The sequence below is a fragment of the Catharus ustulatus genome, chromosome 9, assembly GCF_009819885.2.
Source record: "Catharus ustulatus isolate bCatUst1 chromosome 9, bCatUst1.pri.v2, whole genome shotgun sequence".
NCBI classification, from domain to species: Eukaryota; Metazoa; Chordata; class Aves; order Passeriformes; family Turdidae; genus Catharus; species Catharus ustulatus.
Window position 1 is genome coordinate 26273317 of NC_046229.1, and position 21524 is coordinate 26294840.

The window sequence follows — 21524 nt, forward strand, 5'->3', positions numbered from 1 at the left end:
ACAGGTTGTGTTTGTGGTACTGATGTCATTGCTGTTGACTTGCAGTTCATTTTACTGTGAGCTTGTGAATTCAGTTGTGTTTGGTCATTGGTTTCAATCTTCTTCATGCAAATTAATGTATCTTTGCTGAAATACATGCGGGCTATAGTCTTTGATCCTGAGGAACCACGAATTTTCATTTTTGGTTTTTTTTTTTAATAATTAAATTTTTTTAAATTTTTTCCTTGTTTGATTTTTTTGTTTGTGTTTGTGTTTTTTTGGTTGGTTGGGTTTTTTTTTTTTTGCAGAGTTGGTTCCAAACTCAGTGTTTTAGACCTGTCCTATTTTGGGTAATAATAAAAAACTTTACAAGTGGCTTTGTGATTTTGATTATTTTGGAGAATTTCAGTCACTCTTACATGCTAAGCGATATTACTCTCGTTTTTTAATTAGCTTTTAATTCCTTTCTATATATTCACTGCTTCTGTACTTGGTGACTGATGGAAAGGAATGCTCTGTTTCAAACTGGGTATTTGAAGGTGGGAGAGAGCAGGACATGGTGTCCCTGTGGAGAGGGAGGGGTTGGCTGTCCATGTGTCATTTCAGATGCTGCAGTCAGCTCTTTTCTCCCCCTGCAGATCTGTGGGTCAGTGATGAAGGGACTTATGTCTGTGAAGCTGAGAACCAGTTTGGAAGGATTCAGTCCCGGCCAGCCACGGTCACAGTGACAGGATTGGGTAAGAGCATGGCAGAGGGAGCTGCTGCTGTTTGGGCAGCAGACAGGGGGTTATGGCCATACATGCTGACTTATCTGTCTGCTGTATTTATGTGTCATCCATACAGACTGAATTAGAAAACATTTACATGGAATATTGTAATAGATCTCAGTGGATTTTGCATGTTAGAACATTTTTTGACTGGCTGCACTAACTGGAATTAGTTCCACCTGCACTTTTAGCTTGGACCTTAAAGTAGTGATTTATTTTTGCTTATTCCTAAGTAAATTTATTGAGGAATGAAAAATCACTGTAATGATGAATGCTGGTGATGAGGTTCCTGCCATTTAATCAATCTTAAAAAAACCCAAAAAAAAAGGCAGGAATGAACGTGGTTGTGTTAGTGTTGAGATAGGTGGGAAGGAATCTTGGTGATCCAAGAAGACAATAAACGTGTGGGCTTGACCAGAGAATCCCACAGTGGTTTGGGTGGCAAGGGACCTTAAAGCCCATCCAGTGCCCCCCCCTGCCATGGATACCTTCCCCTAGCCCGGGTTACTACAAGTCCCATCCAGCCTGGCCTTGGACACTTCCAGGGATCCAGGGACAGCCACAGCTTCTCTGGGCACCCTGTGCCAGGGCCTCACCACCCTCACAGGAATAGTTGCTTCCCAATATCCCATCTAACCCTAATATCTTTCAGATATCTGTGCTGTTAGAGGCTTGATTGTTATCTGAGTTTGACATCTGGTAATAAAAGGAAAAATAATGCAATGGAATGTGTACATTTGCATGAGGATAAGTACTGAGTCTCTCTGCCATTGAAGAAACCATTTGTTAACTTCAAACTTCTTGCAAGAGCTACTAATACTGATAGTGTTTGATAGACATGGTTTTGCCTGTTTAAAGGTATTATTTAATGCCCAGTACTTAATTTAATTTCTCAGCCATATGCCCAGGTGTGTTTGCTGTTGGCTTTTCACAGAACGTGCAGATTTTCTGCTGGGTTGTGACCTCTCTTCTGATCCTTCACAATTTTATGCCCAATGGAAATTACAACTTACTTTTAGTCCTCTCCAAACCCACTACTTCTATTCTTCAGTATTTTGCCCAAGTAAGGAAAAATGATACATCAACTTGGTGCCAGGGGAACATGAGTTCCCAGGAAACCCTTGATGGGATCCAGTTTTAGCTGGACAGCATCTTCCATTTGCTGCTATTCCTTAGGCTAAGGATCACTGAAGCTTCCCATCTCTCCTGTGCTACCCCTCCCCTACATTTGTTTATCTATTTTTCATGTTTTCAATTTAATACTAATTTAATTTAATTTTATGCTTTTACATGAATATATAAAAATTCCTAGTAATTTCTTCTTGTTCTTCCTTTTGTTCAAGTCACTCCTCGGATTGGAGCAAGCCCTGCCACAGCCAATGTCATTGAGGGCCAGCAGCTCACTTTGCCTTGTGTTCTGCTTGCTGGGAACCCCATTCCAGACAGGAGGTGGATTAAAAACAATGTGGTGGTAAGATGACTTTGTTTCTTGTGAGATTTATTGGCAGAGGAAAGCTACATCTGACATCTCAAGGCATGATAACAGCTTGGTTTAATTTACAAAAGTTAATGTGATCACTGCACATGCCAGGGAATTTCTGATCCTGAAGTACAGATGAGGGAATAGGAGATGGCAATGAGGGATGTGGAGGTCTAAAAAAGAACTTGGAACCAAAGTATTTGTGAATTATCCTTTTGTCTTCTGTTTTGCTTGCTTTCAAAGGAGTTTCATGCATTTTTTAGCTCATGAACTTCAGCCTTGGACTCTGAATGTGGGAATGCTAGTGGAATATACCTACTAGAATGACAAAAGTGGGTTTTCTAAAATAAAGGTACCAGAAAAATTTCTGTAGGTTTAGGATGTTTTAGCATCTTCCCTTTTCCTGTTGCTGATGGGCTGAGGTAAATACCAGTATCCCTGTTCCATATCCTCCTTTCCTGGTGGTGCTCTACTCAGAGCATGAATGAGTGTGTTTTCTTTCCACCTTGGGAACATACCATTGCTAGTTTATATCTCCTGCAGACACAACTAGATGATCCCTATGGTCCCTTACCACCTAAACCACTCAGATTCTAGAAAGGTGCTGTGGACACCACACCTGGGCTGACTGTGTGTGTGAAACTTCAGTTCTTCAATACTAAAATTTCTGACTTTACCCTATGAAGCTGCTTTTTATCTTTGTTGCTAATTTCTCCCTAAAACCCTTTCTGCACAACTGAAATTAAAATATTGTAGCAAAATGCCTAATTTCTTGTCACAAAGCAGAACCTGGTACTAGCTGACTCCTGTTCAGTATGGGTGTCTCTGGGAATCACTGGCTTTTCCTTAGGCTGTGCATGGAGCACAGGCAGTAAGCTCTGTGAGAAATACTGGCAGGATCCTCCTTGTTGAGTTGCTAATTCCTCTCTCTAGTAGTGCTGGTTTCCTGTCATTGTAAACTGCTGGGAAAAGCTGCGCTCCAAGGAAAGTGTTGGAGTAAGTTATATTTAGAGAAGAATTTAGCTGCTTCTGAGTGTGACTGGAACAGATTTGCTTTCTAACAACCCTTTTATGAGACAGAGCTGTGCTGCCAAGCTCAGCTTGATGTTGCTGTAGGACATATAACTCTTCAAGGGTTACTCCTTAGTGAAAGTTACAATTCTCTTTCACAATGGCTTGCTTCAGAGCTGATCTGTTTCATGCATGTGGAAGTTAGAAGGTTTTGATAACTGTAAAGGAAAATAAGTCTACTTGTGGAAGAAGAGTAAGTCGCTGTACTTACCAAGTACTGGAATTACCAATAAAAGCACAGTGAAATAATTGAGCTAAATTTGGGTTTGCTTCATTAAAAGCGGGAGTGGCAGCACAGGATGTGCTGTGGCAGAGCAGAGTGGCTCTTGCAGTTCTTACTCTCACTCCAGCAGTAAATACGAGGTGCTACTAAAACTCTTAAGTAAAATCAGCTTTGTATGAAAGATGGAAAGTAGGAAAAGCTCTAGTAAAACCCTCCAGGAACACATAATTTTTAACAATGTGACATAGTCAAGTAAAGCCTCCCTGCATCCCAAAGTGAGCATTGCCAGGGAGTATTTAACCAGTGAAAGGCTGTGTCTCTGTTTGGCAGCTGGTTCCCAATCCGTACGTGAGCGTGCGCAGCGACGGGAGCCTGCACCTGGAGCGGGTTCGGCTGCAGGACAGCGGGGATTACACCTGCATGGCCAGCAGCGTGGCGGGCTCCAGCAACAGCACCACCACTGTCCACGTCTTCGGTGAGTGGCCTGCTTTAGGGCAGATCTGGGAGGAAACCTCCCAATGGGGACCCTCAACTGGTTTGGGGAAAAAATATTCCCTCGGAGAGAAGGGGAAAAAAACCTGTTTATTTAACTGACAAAGCAATGTCCAGCACAAGACTGAACAATACCAACCAGCAAAACCATGGGTGCAGCCTGGCTCACTCACACTGGGAAATGTCACAGCCCAAGCCAGGCCTGGTGGGCCACAGGTGTGAGCTACCGGGTTTGCAGTCCAGAGCAGGTTTGAGCAATTCCAAGAAAAAGGGAAAAAAACAGAGTCCAGGGGACTCCTTTTGCCTCAGCTAGCCAGAAAAATGAACTAAAAGCACAAAGAAGCTCTCCCCTGCTGTCTACTGCAGACAACATGGTGTGTGTGAAGGAATGTGGGGAAGCAAGTGCAGTCTTTGATAACAACTCTGCACCTCTCTCTTCCCACTCACTCCTGGAAACAGTCTTAAAGTTGCAGAACTCAATATTCAACACCAGCAGACAACTTGGGGGTACAAGCATCATAGTCACCCCAAGACAGTGAGCAGCAGCCTGGCCTCCATGCTCAGGGTGAGGAGGGGCAGCACTGACCACAGCAGCTTCCACTGCTTTGCTGCTCTTACACTCACTTCCCACATTTCCTCTGCTGTCATGATGCTATTTGTAAAGTAACACAGAGAGAGATTGGATCCACTGCACAAGGATCCAATCAAGACTGTTTTTCAAGTAAAATCAAATAAAACTATTTTGTGTTCACAAAAGATCCTCATTCAAACTCTGGGCTGTGGCATCTTCATCTTGTTTAGTTAACAAACAGGTGCAAGTGAGAGTTAGCTGGGAAACCAAGAGAAGTGATGTCTGAATGTTTCATAACTGGGGTAGGGAAGCACAGTTCATGGGAGAATTAGAATGAAAGAAAGTGAATTATGAGTTTGGTAAAGTCATAATTTGTCTGTTGTTTTTGGTGTCATCCCCATTCTCCTCCCCCATATTTTTTTCTCTTTAATTAAAACATACCAAAAACTGCACTGACAGCAAGACAAAATGTTAGCACTCTGGTAATCCGTCTGTGTTTCAACTGAGCATATTTGTGTTAACTCTGTGAGGCCACAATCACTTCATGGTTTCTCGTGTGTTAAATTTTGTCACATGCTGAGTTAATAATGGGAGATTTATTTTTAACTTCACTGAAGATGCTGAAACCTCCTTTTATGTAAAGAATGACTATAAATTTCTAGTACAAGCAAGTACTCATGAGATCTTCCATGTCAACACTAGTTTTTTGAATGTTTCAGAGCTTGAGAACAAAAAGGAATATCTTTGTGTGTGTTTAGAAGTATATTGGTTTTGGTATTGTACCCTTAAATTTTGCCTTATTTTTCTATTAATTCAAAGGCAACTCAACTGAGTGAGGGAATTCAGGTTTTTATTTTGTTCTGTTACTGATTTTGAGAAGCAAAGCCTAAAATGTTGTCAGAGGATAATGTGAAAAGCCTTTCTGAAATAATTTCAGTCAGTGAAATACCTACAGTTAGTTTAAAACTGCATGTACATAATGCAGTGATGAGCCTATGACTGGCAGGCTCTGCAGTGAACAGGGATTTATTCTGTCCTGGAAGGCTGGAAAGTTGCTCCTTGTCCACGTTAAGGTTGGAGAAGAGGCTGAAAGGTCCCAAACCCTGCTTGCCTGTAGGAAGTAGTAATTGGATATAAGGATTTTATCATAATAGTTGTGCCATGTTGAAATGTGTTCTGCATGTCTTTAACCTTTGCATGTGTTTGCAGTCCTACCTGTCATTCATCATGGACAGCAGATATTCAGCACCATTGAAGGAATCCCAGTGACACTACCCTGCAAAGCGAGTGGAGTTCCCAAGCCATCCATTGTTTGGTCCAAGGTAATCCCTCACCTTTGGACTGTTCATGCTGAAAAATGGGCTGAACATGTAAAAAAACTATACTCAAAGAACATGGCCCAAAACTCCAGTTGTGAGGGACCTGGAAACCTCACTTTGTTCAGAGCTGCTTTTGTTTCTTAGAGCAGAACTTTTGGCTGTGGTCCTGCCACAGCTCAGTGTTCTATTCTTTGGCAGGGCTTAGGTTATCGCTCTATCTTTATGGGTTTTGCACTTTAGAAATTGTTCCTGTTCCTGTTGTGAGTTGATAATTTGAGTTTAGGCATCCTGCCACAGACTAAAAGTTCGTTTTTCTTGTGGAGCTCTGACTTTTTTTACTGAGGAAAGTGTATTTAATAATGGCATTGTGGGACTAGCCCATGACTTTTCAGTCCTGGCCTTGACAAGATGTGCACTGAGGAGGACCTCAGCCTTTGAGGGAATTTGTCTTAAAGCCAGTTGGAGTGTTTTTTCCCTCCTTGAACAGGATAATTTCTGGTAGTAACAGTTACTTGGGGTATGTTACAGCTCATGTGACGTGGTGTGAAGGCACTTTTGGGGCAGTTGTGCGGATGTAAGTGATTGGGAGCTTGGGAACAGTTTTGTTTCGAAGAAGGAATAGAACATGGTTAACTGTTGGTCTGGTAGGGAAGAGAACATGGGAGGATTTGGGTTTCTTTATCACTTATTCAACTACATGATGAGGAAGCATCTGACTAAGAACAAGTTTGTGTCAAGTATACAAGATTCATTTTGACATCAGAAATCAATGTCAAAATAACTCAGTTGAAATCTTGATTATTATTCTTGAATATTATTTTTTAGATTTTCTTTTAAGACTTTGGGTCTGTAAAATGTAGCAGATTTTCTGCATAAGAATCCCTGTGCTTCAGTTCTCGTTACTGCTTAGAAAGTGATACCCAAAGACTGTAAAAAGTTAATTGTAGTTAATTAGTTTGTATAAATGGAATTTTAGGACCCAGTGTCTTAGCTAATATAAAATATTTTGTCCACCTCAGCCTCGAAAAAATAAAAGCAACTTTTATTGAATTAAATAATTGTTATTTGCTTTATTTTGAAAAATCCAGACACTGTGGACTTTTATTATTTTTCTTTCTACAGAAAGGAGAGGTAATCCTTCCCAGCAACATGAGGTTCTCAGCAGGGTCAGATGGAAGCCTGTATGTGGTGTCCCCAGGGGGAGAAGAGAGCGGGGAATACGTGTGCACTGCCACCAATGCTGCAGGCTATGCCACCAGGAAGGTGCAGCTGACTGTCTATGGTGGGTGTCAGCTCAGCTGCAGTGTCCCTGTCACCCATCCAGTGCACTGGGATGGGGGCTCTTCTCTAGTTAGTGCTTTTGGATCCCCAAACCCCGGGTGTTTTTATACACAACTGGTCCCAAAAGGCCTGCCCTTCAGCCATTATAATTCTCTTTAAGCCTCCTTATCCCTTTTACCTTGAGTTCACAGACCTTAGGCTGAGCATAATTTCAGCTTTATGGAAGTGGATAAGAAGCATCTGTACAGGAGTAGAATTTCCTGCTGAGAGGAGAATGAAGATCCTTTAATCCCACCAGTCCCAAGCCTTCCTGTCATCATCAATCCAATGTTATTAAAATTTGGTGTAGGTGTAGGCTAACTACCTGTGCAATACAGAACTCGACTCACACAGGAATTGCAGCCATCTGTTGTGCCCGTCTTTTTGAATGGATAGTCCAGGCTTTCTGGTATTTGTGGTGTTCCATGTGGGCATCAGCTGGTATATGAGCTACAGGCACTGTACATCAGCATGGCATGATTTTTCTCTACTGCAGATAGGTCATTAAAACAGGATTGTAATATTTTATACCTGATAAAAAAATATGTTGTATGGTGTTACATTTGTATAAATATGTATACTCATTGCAGCTTCTTAATGTGTTCCATGTTATAGTGAAACCTAGAGTGTCCAGGCCTGGAGACCAGCAAGATGATAAGCCCATAGAGGTCTCAGTAATTGCAGGGGAAGATGTCACACTTCCATGTGAAGTGAGGAGCTTGCCACCCCCCATAATTACCTGGGCCAAAGACATGCAGCTGGTATCTCCATTCTCTCCAAGGTAACAATGTTTGATGAAAATAAAATAAAAGTGAAATTGCCTCTAAACTGTCAGGATTTTGGAAGGATGTGTGATTTGTGATTGGCACAGAACTACTTTGTCCTGCCTGACCTGTTGTACTGGGTGTTGTAACTCTCTTTCACAAGCCTGCTAAGCCTGTGCATGGTTGCACAGCTCCCATTCCACCATGTGCTTATATCCAGTCTCACGAGGCTAGGACGAAAAAGATCCTGGGTATTTGTACTGTGGTGGCGCCCAGAGACCCACATCATCTGTGCATGATTATAATTGTTTAAAAACTGTTTCTTTTCTTATGTACTTATGTACTCAGGGGAGCACTGTCTGTGCTTTACATGAACCCTGGGCTGCCAGTAGGATACAGATGATGGTGATAAGTGTTTGGATGTGCTGACAAGGGTATGTTGCTTGCTGTGTTTTGGATCCAAAAACTCACCAGAGACTTTTGAACATGCAAAAGCAGAGTTAAATACTTGTAAAACGTTGAACTGACAGCCTTAGAGAATGAAGAGCTTGTTGGACAGTGTTGGAGTTTCCCCTTATTGTTTAATGTGGCACAGAACAAGAGGGGAGATGAGCTGGTGATTATTCCCTGGATGCTCCCCATTGGAGTGCCAGGTACTGTCACAGGCTGTACTGCTGCTTTCTGCTCCTCAGGGTCCCTTAGAAGGGCCAGGCACCAGCTGTGTCCAGGAAATAGGGGATGGCAAGGCTGGCCACAGGCACACTGTGCTTGCTGGTGTCTCCCAGTGATCCCATGGATGGAATCAGCCAACATCTGAGCTAAGGAATTGTACTGGAGATCCTCTTTCTCTGGCCAAACCTGCACCTTGGAGGCATTCCTGGGAGCCTGTGGCAGCCTCAGCAGATCTTTTGGCCCCCATGTCTGCTGAAGGAGGCTCATGTGCAGGCATTTGGCTTGTTCTCAGTAATCCATGAGGGATTTTCTGCTGTGTCCTGTGAACATGTTGCATGCACGAACAAATCTGCATTCTTGGTCTCTTACTTGTCCTCATTTTACCTCAGGAGACACTGATAAATTAGTGTACTTGCTCATGGCTGTTTTGGTGAGATCCAAGTTGTCCAGAGGAACAGAAGTCCAGCTCAGCCCATTCCATAAAATTGTTTACAGATGTCAGCAAATGTTACAGATTAGTCCAAACAGAATTGTTTGAGACCACCCAAAGATCTTGTTAGAAATGTGAACAGTAAACAAAGGGAGAGGGAAATCAGATATGAAGGAACTTTTATCAGAAAGAAAATGTAATTACTGGACAAAATCAAGCAGGAGAAGTTGCCTCAGAAATTTGTCTTTTGGGCTTATGAAAAAAAGTGCCAAAAAGTTTGGAAATATACAGTGAGGAGGAATTGTAGCATCAGACAGATTTTACACTGGAGAAAATACATTTCACTTTCCTTCCATTCATTTCTCCAGCCATTGCAATCCCCAAATTCACCATTCATATCCTTATGGTAATGTCCTAATTAGTGCCACGGAAAGGAAGACAGATGATCCCACCAATTCCCACCAATTCTGGATGTTACCTTGGGTGCCAGGCTTGAATTTCCTCTTGCCAATCCTTAGCCATCATTTTTTATTCCCTCCTCACTTACTCCCCCTGCCTCTATGACCTTTGACTCCTACAGAAGATTTTGGCTTACCTGGCCGAAGTAGCTTCTGATGTTACAAATCTGTGACCAGAACTGTGGAAGAACTTCATGTTGTGTAGTTAATTATTTACTGAGGAATAATGGCAATTACTATAAACACCAGAACTGGCAGTTTTGAATCAAAATCCTGTCTTCCATCTTGAGTCATCATAACATCATTTTTTGCCAGGATGGAGCAGTAATGATTCTCACCCTGCTGACCTCAGCTAGCAAAAAATTTTAACAAGAGGGTGAAGAGCTCTATTTCTCTCCCTCTATCACATTTTGACAAGTTTTATAAATATCTAGAACCAAATTTTGTAATTTTGATCTTAAATTTTACATATTTGCTATGTATTCTGAATATAGGGGCCCCATAAAGAGTTAGAAAAAAAATGAGTAAATATAAGTCATAGTTGTGTAATATGATAAGAGTGGTGTTATTTTAGCTTGTAGCAATCATTAGCAGTGTGTAAGGAGAGGTCATTTGCCTTTCCATACATGTTTATACATTTTATCTGCTGCTTCTTTTTCCAGACACACTTTGCTCCCCTCAGGGTCAATGAAGATCAGCGAGACCCAAGTCTCAGACAGTGGAATGTATATCTGTGTTGCCACAAACATTGCTGGGAACGTGACTCAGTCAGTGAAGCTTAGTGTACATGGTGAGTTGGAACTCCAGGGTTCACCATCTGCAAGTTTCCACATGGAACTGAGCATATTTAAGAGGTTTTCAAAGTTTTTTCCTAATTGACATTAAGTCCTCTCAGTTGTTGTTCTTTCAGGTTGTATTATCTTCATATGTGACTTACTAGTTTTGTGAGAAAGAAATATTGTATAAACACCCACAAATACATAGATATGTGTAAAGGTGTCCAGTGGCTCCAACCAGGATCTGTCCCTCTCCCTCTTCTTACCTTTATCTCGTGTCACTCATTTGTCTCCTGCGCTCCCTGTACTGGGGCCTAACCACTGTCTCTTAAACACTCACACAATGTCAAGTCTGGAAAAATGTCACTTGTTATTGTTTCAGGCATTTTTGAATGTCTTTTTATTACCAATGATCCTTAGGAAAAAAAATGTTGTGGCAAAAGACTTATGGTGGATTTATATTATTCTGTAGGACTGGTGAAATCACTTCCAGTTACATTTTATCTCCTTGTCTGAACTTGTGTTTGGAAGTGTACAAAGGTCAGGGATTAGAGAAAGGAAATTAAAATGCCAAAAGGACAATGTGATTAACTCTATCATAAAAACTTTTGAATTGTTTTGTATTATGAGGAGCCAGTACCCACAGATCTTCCAGCGTGCTCAGAATATGACAGTGCTCATGGGAGTCGTGCACTGTGGCTTATTCATATAAATTCAGCACCAGGATATCTCCCATCCTATTCTGTGCAGAGAACATGCAGGGCTGCTTCTGTAGTCACCTGAGGGCGTTTGATTTCAGTAAATAAGGAACATTTTCTAAAATTATAAAAATAGAAAAGAATTTCATAGGATCATAAAATATTTGGAGTTGGAAGAGACTTTTAAAGGTCACCTAGTGCCACCCCCTGCCATGGGCAGGGACAACTCCCACTATCCCAGGGTGCCCCAAGCTCTGTCCAGCTTGGCCTTGGACACTTCCAGGGATCCAGGGGCAGCCACAGCTTCCCTGGGCACCCTGTGCCAGGGCCTCCCCACCCTCACAACAGAAAATTTCTTCCTTAGACCTGGTCTTAATCTCCCCTCTCTTAGTTTAAAATAGTTTCCCCTTGTTCTGTCCCTCCATCCTTTGTCCCTCTCCAGCTCTCCTGGAGTCCCTTTAGGCACTGGAAGGTGCTCTGTGGTCTCCCTGAATCCTCTTCACCAGGCTGAAGACCCCCAGCTCTCCCAGCCTTAGGGACAATCGTGTATGTTGTTTATTTCCCATTTCTGTAGACTAAACTTGTCTTCCTCAGTTCCTCCAAGGATCCAGCGTGGGCCTCGAGTCCTGAAAGCGCAGGCTGGGCAGCGAGTGGAGCTTCCCTGCAGTGCCCAGGGCATCCCTGCCCCGGCAGTCTTTTGGTTCCGAGGCACAAGTGCCGTGCCTGCAGATGGGGAGAGGTTCCTGCAGAGCCCCAGTGGAGCTCTGGGCATCAGCAGCATCCAGCTCCCTGATGCTGGCATCTACACCTGTGTGGCCACCAACAGTGCTGGCAGTGACACGGCAGAGGTCACAGTGCAAGTGCAAGGTATTTGTTTGGGGCCACACTCCTGCCCTGGCTCACACTGGCATGGTGTTGGGGCCTTGCAGGGCAGGGCTTTACATGATGCAAAAGCCACATCTGGTTTAGATGTTGTGTTCTGATGTTGAGGAGAATTAAAATGAGCAAATAGTCTTTGGAGAGGTTGCAGATATAAAAAAAAGGCATGCACTCTCTGTGTATATATATTTAAATTAAAAAAGGATGTTGAAATGGTGAAAGGGTAAGTGGTCAATGTGCCAATTTAAATACTTAGCATAACTCCTCACCTGAGGGGCTGTCAGATGTCTATGGAGCGTGACTGACTTAAGCTAAGCAGGAGCTGTTTCTTCCTTACAGAAATCTAAAGGCAACATTCTGATCTCTTTGGATTAGAAATGCTGAGAAGTGCTTCCTATGCACAACAAAGAACTCTCAGTAACTTTATTTAATTATTAAGAATATTCTTCATATAGTCTCAGTCTGCACAGGAGTTTAAAATGAGACCTGAGGAACAAAGAATGGCAGTAGCAGTAAAATATGTGGTGTGGGGAAAAAACAGTTAAAATATTTTTCAGATTATGCAGAAACATTGCCTTCAAAATAAATATAACAAGATTTAAAGAGAACTATTTTCTTTCAAGTTTGAAAGCCTCTTTGTACTGCTTACTTCCTAAATATTCCCACCAAAATGCAAACTACTTGAGTAGTACCCATTCCAGTCAATATAAGAATGGTTATTGGGATGTGACCTGTGTGAATGAGACTTAGTGTTATGTATTGTCAAGTTGTATTTTTATATTTGGAGCTGGGATCAAGCAGTTTTTTGTGTCTGATTTTCTTTCAGAGCCTCCCACTATCGAGGACCTGGACCCTCCATTCAACAGCCCCTTCCAAGAAAGAGTGGCCAACCAGCGCATTGCGTTCCCGTGCCCTGCAAAGGGTTAGTGGCTTGGTTACCCCTTGTGGTGACAAAAGGATCTTTTTCTGCTGACCACTGCAAATTGCAATGCTCCTGTAAAAATGTCTGATCCACACAGTATTTTCCATGTATGCTTTATATGGAAAAATTCAAACTAACAGTGATTTAAATAACCACTGTGTGTGGAAGTCCTGGGGAAAGTCATTGCTAGCCAACAAGGATTTACAATATTTAGGACGAAGATTTTTAATGTTAAAATGATCCTGGAACAGCTGGGGCTTCCTCTTGGAAGCTTCTGGCCTCCCTGTGTGTTGTCCTTCCAGCAAGACTTCCAGCAAGCAGCAGGAGTTGTTTGAATCAATCTTGTTCTGACTGAGTGAAGCATTTGTGGCTGTTTCCCCTTTTCCTCACAGGTATTCCCAAGCCTGCCGTAAAATGGCTGCGGAACGGGCGGGAGCTGACCGGGGCTGAGCCGGGGCTCTCGGTGCTGGAGGATGGGACCCTGCTGGTCATAGCTGCCCTCACACCCTCGGACAGTGGGGACTATGTCTGTGTGGCAACCAATGAGGCTGGGAGCACACAGAGGAGATACAGCCTCAAAGTCCATGGTAAATAATCCATACAGCCCTTGGGGAGCTGGCTTGGAAAAGTATCTTATTTTCTTCTTGCAAGTTGCATGGCCTAAATCTGCCCTTGTGCTGTTGAATTCTAAAATCTGAGTACTTCCTGTTTTTCTGACACTCTCTATAGCTTTTCTTTTCCCCTGTTTTTTCTGTTCTCTGTGACTTTATGCACAAACCATCTTTGTTTTGCTCAAGGATCCAGGTACATCTTATTCATAGAAACTCCAGTTATAATTGAAAATTTTAATGCAAATAACAAATGAAGGTTTGTAGTGTAGAACTTAGAGATTGAGGGCTAGGTCTGCATTTCAAATGAGAGAAAAGTTATCAGAATGATCACAGACTAGGAGATTTCTAGTTACTGCTCTTCTTCTTCCATCCTAGTTAGGAAATAGAAACCCTACAGACTACTTTTATTCCAGCCTTGTTCACTTCCCATGACAGTTAGTTCTAGTGCCTGAGCAGGATTATATCCTTGTTTTGAGAAGAGCAGGAATTCCATCTCATGCCAGCAGGGTTTCTCAGTGGAGTTGGAACTTTCTAATCAACCACTTAGGGCCATTCTCTGCATTTATAGTGGGACAAATGACAGATGGGGTTCTTGGGCATGACTGGACCAGTGAAGAGGGAGGATGACTCTGGAATAGGCTTCTTTCATATGCTAAACAAATAACACTAGGTTTCAAGATTAAATTTCAGATTAATTTTAAGATTATGCTCTTAAAATGTTGATGGTGCTTGTGTTGAGTGAATTTCACTGGGAGTTGTTATTGGGCAAGAGAAGACTGTTTTAGGCAAAGGGAAGAAAAGATGTAGGGAGATACGTCCAGAGCCTAAAGACAAACGGAAATGTTGGGAAGGGAATGAGAAGAGTTTGAGAAATTTTGATTTATAGTGGTCCTTGACTGGGATGGAAAGGAGAAAGGGAGAAATCACTGGAATAGGAAGACTTAAATCATAATGGTGAGCTTTCTTGCAGTTCCTCCTGAAATTAGAGATCAAGATAAGGTGACAAATACATCCGTGGTTGTTCATCATCCTGCAAGTCTATTCTGTGAAGTAACTGGTAACCCTGTTCCAGTCATCTCCTGGTATAAGGATGATATCCAGGTATGTGGGATTAATCTAACTGTGTACTTCTGAGGGCTTGGTATGAGAATTCATTCTAAATAAATACAGGTAAATGCCTTTGTATATTTAAGTGCTCTAAGAACACCTCCACAAAAAGGCAGCTAAAAATGGCTCATCTGTTAATTCTGCAAGTCACAAGTAAACTCTTTATTTTCAGTATTCCCTTAGAAATTGGCCTTGGCAATCCCCCCATATTTTAGATGCAAATCCATGCAGAGGGGACCAATATTGCCATTTTTCTCATTCTACAGATGGAGAAATAAGAACTTTTGGAGGAGAATTTAATTCCTCAGGATTATCCTTGAGTCCTCTGTTTCCACCTGCAGCTGATAAGTCATAGTTTACGATGAGTAGAGGTCCCTTTATGCACTCCTGGCACTGCCCATTGCTGCTGGTTGGAGTTTCCCCATTCCCTGCCCTAGGCTGAGCTACAAACCATATTGAATTCATTGCAGCAGGGCAAGAGATTAGTGCTGAAACTGAAAAGGGAAACAGATTATGCTTGCACTAAAACTACCATTTTCTTATAAAAATCCAGCTGTGATACTTGGCTGCTGTAGCTTGGATCACATAAGGCTAATGTCTTGGGTTCCTCTAAGGTTGTGGAAAACAGTGCTCTCCAGATTTTGCACAGTGGGAAGATACTGAAGCTCCTGAAAACTGCTACTGACGACGCAGGACAGTATTCATGCAAAGCCATAAATGTAGCAGGAAGTTCTGAGAAGCTGTTTAACCTGCATATACTTGGTTAGTTCCATGGCTTTGGGGTTGATTTTTGTTTGGTTTGGGTTCTAGCTGTGATTGGAAAAACAGTTGATATTTAAGAAGCCAATTAATTTTAACTCATTATAAATGGATTCTTCCTCTCACTGCCCATGATTTATTGGATGCTGAAGCACTGATTGCTTAAACTTTTGCCATTCTTGTAGCAACACAGACAAAATATTGCTTTTGATTTCTGGGCTTTGGTGCTTTGTTTTGTATTTGGGGTGAGCAGTGTGACAAAGGGGTGTTCCCAGGTACAGTTCACTAGTGCAGGTGTGGAAGTGGTTGTCACAGACAGCAAGTTGTGATCTGCAGAATTTCCCCTCTGCAGGGAATACTAAAATTGTTCCAAGGGAATATTAAGATCCACTGCCGCATTCCCTTCAGTCACAGGGCACAGCTTCCCTGCCTAAATACTAGTCCTTCCTTAATGTTTGTGTTTTTAAAGTTCCACCGAGCGTAATAGGTGCTGATACACCTGGTGAAGTGGCAGTCATCCTCAACCAGGAGATCCGTCTGGAATGCAGAGCCAAAGGCTTCCCTGTTCCTGACATTCACTGGTTCAAGGATGGCAAGTGAGTACAATGCAACTTTTGTGGTTTGTGTCAGGCTCTTCCTCCCCTAGAGCAGAGAGGAAGGAGGTGCAGTGTTTAACTACTTAGTGTTAACTGAGTGTCATCAGAATTTGGGGTGGTGTGAGGTGGTAAATTTTTTAATCAAAACTTAACATTCCACTTTTCTTTCTGGACTCACCCATTTTTGACACTTGCAGACCAAATTTTGGGTCTTTGAAGCGAGATGATGGTTGAAGCAAGATAAGCAGAACCATTTCTTTTAGTTTATTCTGTGAGTTATTCTACCTGGATTATTTTATGTACATCATTAGTTAAAATGCAGTTGTTTAGCTGAGATGATTTTTTCACTGGTAGACAGAAATCATATCAGATGCTTTGCTGGTTAGTGCATTGTGCAGTTCTGCATATATACATTAAAGGTTTGAAAGGTTATATGTGCATATATATAGTAAATGTTTGAAAACATTCATAGCTTGCATATTTTCCATTCCTCATCTCATATTCCAGGAAAGCACACCAGGAAGAAGAAGAATTAAATATTAGCTGAAAACCCAACTGGGCTGAGTGTTTTGTAGTGTTTAACAAGGTAGTTCAGTATAGGCATTGGTCAGGACTCACAGATACTCTGCTGTGACAATTCCTTACTCTTTGCTATGGATATGTTGTTCCTGTGTAGTTGTTGACATTTCATTATCAGCAAAGGCCTGGCATGACTAAATAAATTAGGAAGAGGAGCTGAGGTCATGTGTGTGCCTCTGGCTCTGATGCTGGCATCCTGGAGGTCTGAGCAAAGTACTTTTTGTGATTTGATTTATTTTAGAAGTTAGGAGTAGAGTTAATCGTAATAGCTTATCTCACTGCATGGGGATTCTTGTGATTAATGCCATTAATTTAGTGCTAAATGTCACTCTCGAATGGCACAATTACTGCCACCAAAGGACCTCTTGCAGTCAGTTTAAATTGATGCTGAAAGGGTGGGGGCAGAATTCTGTGAAGCAAAATGGTCTCTGTTTCAGGCCCTTGTTTTTGGGTGATCCCAATGTTGAGCTCCTGGACAGGGACCAAGTTCTCCACATCAAGGGTGCTCGCAGGGTTGACAAGGGTCGTTACCAGTGCAGTGCCACCAACACTGCTGGCAAACAAGTGAAGGAGGTCAGGCTCGTTGTCCATGGTAAGTTTATGGAATGCCTGATCCCAGAAGATCCTCTTGTTTTACTCTTAAGGTTTCTTTTTGAACTCAGGCAAATGCAAATTAATTCTCTGATACTACAAAGTTTGTGTGTAAATTTAATTTAATAATCGTGTTCACAAAATGACCTTTTTGAGTATTTGTATGTATGAAGTTAAGTATGGATGTGTTCTTCACAGGCTTGGAAAAACACCTTGAAGTGTTGTTTATGTGCTTCTTTTTCTAATTAGTGAAAGCAAAAAATCTTGAAGGGTGTTCTCAAATTCTTCTGTTAATTTCAACTGAATTTTTAATATCACATTGTCGTTATTGTTTTGATCTGTCTTAGGGAGGCGAAAATTAATAAGAGTTTGATCTTAATGCACATTTTACCTTATTTTTCTTAACCTGGTGTCAAGATACACCCTGTGTTTCATGGGACTCAGAAATTCTTGTGCCAGGAGTGTGAAGGGTGGGGATTTGAGTCTGTTAGCTCTCAAGTCCTCCCTTGCTGTAGATTTGTTCCTGAACAATTTGTGTGATTCTGTGAACTTAATGTGCATTATTTCCCTCATCTGGGACATTTGTGAAGCACAGAGCAACCACAGGTACAGGAATGTGACTGCACACCAGTCGTGGTGAGACCTTTTTCTATCAGGAGCAAAGAGAATGCTGGGAGGACTTGCAGGGGATTGTGGCTGTTCTGAGATTAGAGGAATAAAATGGCTTCCCCCTCCTTCCCCCCAGATAAAATCCTCACAGATGAGTAGATTTATTTCAGGTTCTTCAGGAAAGATGAATTTGTGACAGCAGAATGGAACTTCACTTTACTTTTATATTTCTCATTAGTCCTGGCTGGACAAACAGAAGCCCAGCGAGTAAGTGAGGAACCTCAATGATAATTTATGCTAGTTCTCTTTTTTTTAGCTGTTTAGCCCTGCTTTTGGCTTTGATCTTTTCCCAAAACACCATATTAAAACCATTCCTCATCTCTGATAGAGAAATGCCATTGCTTTTGACCTGGGTGTGTTACAGCATATTCATTGGATTTGGGGTTTTGGTACAAAAAAAATTAGTAAATATTTAATTGTGGTTTGGTAACTGCAAGACCTGTCTCAGATGGGGATTCATCCGTTCACAGACACTTTGCTTTACGTTTCTGCAGTGCTGTTTTCAATGACCATTATGGAAGTCAGAGGAATCCGTGGATCTACTGAGCATGTTTGGCAGCAGAGGAGTCAATGTGTCTGCCAGATGTGTCTGGTCCTTTCAGCAGCCATAAATTTAGTCGTTGCCAATCGCACTGTGTTTTTATTGCTTCTATAGAGATTTATGGACTCTTTATATTGGCTGATTTACACAAGAGCTTGTTTGCTGGAAAAATCCGAGTCCTGCTGCCTAGAGAGCAAGGGAAATGACTATGGGCCAAAAAGCTTCAGAAATAGGAGCATAAAGCAAGACTGTTAAGCTCATACTTAGTCTCAAAGTAACTGACTTCATCCTCAAAAGTTTGGAGCATGGAGCAGTTCCCACTGCCGTTGTGGAGGCTCTTGGGTGTGTTTGGTATTTTCAACAGCAGGATCCTTGCTGGGAGGATGCACCTCCCAAGGCATGGCTCTTTCTTGGATGGAGATGGGGAAGAGGGCTGCCCAAATGCATTGCAGGAGGCATGGAGGCCCAGCTGTCCTAACCTGGCACCATGTTGGAGCCTGGTGGCCTTTTTGCTGTGTTCTCTTCATGCTTTCCACCTTGTGTACCTTGAAGGACTGTACAGGTGATAGGTGAGCTCTGCTGGGCAAAGAACAAAACAAAACAGTGCAGAAGTGTTGGAAGGCTGATGAAGATATTTTATTCTTACAGCATTCTAATGTTTTGTTTAAATCTGCACATTTGTAGTCGAAGGCTTTAATGTTATTGTTTTGTCTTTTGAACTAGTTCCCCCTAGCATTAAGGGAGGAAACATTACCACAGAGGTATCAGTGCTCCTCAACAACCTGATAAATCTGGAATGTGAAACCAAGGGAATCCCTGTGCCTACCATCAGCTGGTACAAGGATGGGCAGCGTGTGATCTCTAGCCCCCAGGCTCTGTACATGGACAGAGGGCAGTTCCTGCAGATCCCACGGGCGCAGGTGTCAGACTCTGGCCAGTACTCGTGTCGTGTGAGCAGCACTGCGGGGGCTGCGGAGAAGCTCTTCCACGTGGATGTCTATGGTGAGAGACAGCTCCTGGACTGCCTTACTGCTCCTGAACAACAGCTGTGGAAGAGATTTTCAGCCTCTGCAGTGCCTGTCATTAAATTCTGGCCTCTGTTGGCGAGGCTGTGTAGGAGGGAGATTTAGACCCTCTGTTTTATGGGACTCTTCAACAGCTTTTGACTTTTAGAATCATAAAATGGTGTGGGTCGAAAGGGACTTTACAGTCCATCCAGTCCCACCCCTGCCATGGGCAGGGACACTTTCCACTATCCCAGATTTGCTTCAAGTCTCATCCAACCTGGTGTTGGACTTCCAGGGATTCAGGGACAGCCACAGCTTCTCTGGGCACCCTGTGCTGGGGCCTCATCACCCTCATAGGGAAGAATTCCTTCCTGATACCTCATCTAACCCTGCCCTCCCTTCACTGGCCTTGGTACCATGCTTTCTTCCACTCAGCTGTTTCTTTTCCATGTATATCCATTCTCTATCTCCCTTCTGCCTGCTAAACAATACTTACTTGAAAGAGCCACTCTGGATGAGATCTTTAGTGTACTCTTTTAAGTCCTTCTTGTCTAGTTCTTCCCTCTCAAAATACTGCATATCCTCTGTTTTATACAGCTGGGTAATTTTGAGCTATATTATTTGACTTCTCTGCCTTGCCTTGCCCAGAAGCAAAGTCTTACATGAAATTGTGCATGACATGATGGCAGATGGAGCCAGAGTGGGTAGAACAAACCCATTTTCTTTTAATACATTTTTTGGCTACAGAATTAATGGCGTATATTTCTCCTTTTCTGCAGTTCCTCCAGTAATTGAGGGTGATGCTGACACAGCCCACAGCAGGCAGGTGGTTGCTGGGAATTCCCTGATGTTGGAGTGTAAGGCTGCTGGAAACCCTCCCCCTCTCCTGACCTGGCTGAAAGATAGGGTTCCAGTGAAAGCAAGTGACAAGCTCCGTGTCCTGGCTGGGGGGAAGCAGCTGGAGATCCTGAACGCTGTGGAGGCCGACCAGGGCCAGTACTGGTGTGTGGCCACAAGTGTAGCTGGAGAACAAGAAATCAAGTATGACGTTGAAATCTTAGGTGTGTGAGTTGCAGATTTATCAGGTTCCCATAAACCTAAGATGAAAAGTTTCCGTAAAACCTATGTTTTTTGTTGGGTTTTTTTTGTTGGTATTAATATATTAAGATCAGTCAGTCACACTCTGTATCTAGCTGGGTACTGCAAAACTTTTTTGTCCAGGCTACAGAACAGTTGAAGACCTGTAATTTCAGGTTAGTTCTTGAAGGATTTTTGTGCATGTGGTAGGTAAGTATTATTCTCAGTAACCTCAAAAATTCTTCTTACTCGTCTTCAGAGAAGAAAATCCCAGAAATACATTTAAAATATCACTTTGTTGCCTCTGTGAGAGGACATCTTTCTCTGAATTTCCGTTGTGAGAGTTTTGAATATTATACTGAAAAAAATACTTTCTCTTTTGCATCCCTTGAATCCATTACCACAGTCTGTATCTCAGAATGGCTTGAGGTCTTCTCCTGATGTGGAAGAGAACTGTAAAGAATTGATTCTTAGATTTTGCTCACTTGAACATAACAGTGAATGCAGATATAGAGCATCCCTTCTGCTTTTGCAGGTAAATGTCACTGGTCTTGATAGTGGAGAAGCTGTGCTTCCTTGCCAGAGTGGATGAGACAGGGTAAACAGGACCTGGAAGGGGATCCTCTGCACCTTTGTTTTCTCCTCCTGCTGACAGAGGGTGCCAAAAGGCCTCCCCTTCCCACCCATTCACAAGGTTCTTCTGACAGAATCTGGAAAACCCAATCAAACAATAAACAGTAAAAAAGTGAGCAGTGATTTGAAGTCACAAAATATCACTGGAGAGATGTTTCCCTTCAGAAAGGAACAGTGGTTCATAATGAATCAGTGTGTGTTTAACAGTGATATTTGAGAGACTTTTTTGATATTTCTGATGTGTAAATGTTTCTGTTGGTGGATTTTTCTCTCTTACAGTGCCGCCATTTGTGGAAGGTGGAGATGAGCTCTCAGACTACATTGTGATACTCCATAGCCCTTTGGAACTGGATTGCTCAGCAAGAGGGACACCCTCACCAACTATCACGTAAGGGCACTGGTATGACATAGAAAAATTGCAAATAAATCTGCTGCTTGGTTAGGTGAGTTCTGTGAGCCACCTGTGTTCATCAGTGGTGGCTAATGAGTAGAGAACAAACTCCTGGCTCCACTGATCAGGCACTCACTTGGCA

At 42.4% G+C, this 21524-nt stretch overlaps 1 protein-coding gene across 1 annotated transcript in view; it reads left to right on the top strand.

The window, feature by feature from the left end:
* The window catches only part of HMCN1 (hemicentin 1), a 167017-nt gene that overhangs the window by 65966 nt on the left and 79527 nt on the right, over window positions 1-21524 (top strand). The window contains exons 17-33 of the mRNA XM_033067869.1: window positions 618-716; window positions 2090-2217; window positions 3851-3995; window positions 5793-5905; window positions 7025-7184; window positions 7838-8003; window positions 10209-10336; window positions 11615-11887; window positions 12726-12821; window positions 13214-13408; window positions 14403-14533; window positions 15154-15301; window positions 15768-15894; window positions 16911-17065; window positions 18998-19276; window positions 20061-20342; window positions 21271-21379. Coding sequence (XP_032923760.1) covers window positions 618-716; window positions 2090-2217; window positions 3851-3995; window positions 5793-5905; window positions 7025-7184; window positions 7838-8003; window positions 10209-10336; window positions 11615-11887; window positions 12726-12821; window positions 13214-13408; window positions 14403-14533; window positions 15154-15301; window positions 15768-15894; window positions 16911-17065; window positions 18998-19276; window positions 20061-20342; window positions 21271-21379 — 2734 coding nt within the window. The remainder of the gene's footprint in view (window positions 1-617; window positions 717-2089; window positions 2218-3850; window positions 3996-5792; window positions 5906-7024; window positions 7185-7837; window positions 8004-10208; window positions 10337-11614; window positions 11888-12725; window positions 12822-13213; window positions 13409-14402; window positions 14534-15153; window positions 15302-15767; window positions 15895-16910; window positions 17066-18997; window positions 19277-20060; window positions 20343-21270; window positions 21380-21524) is intronic.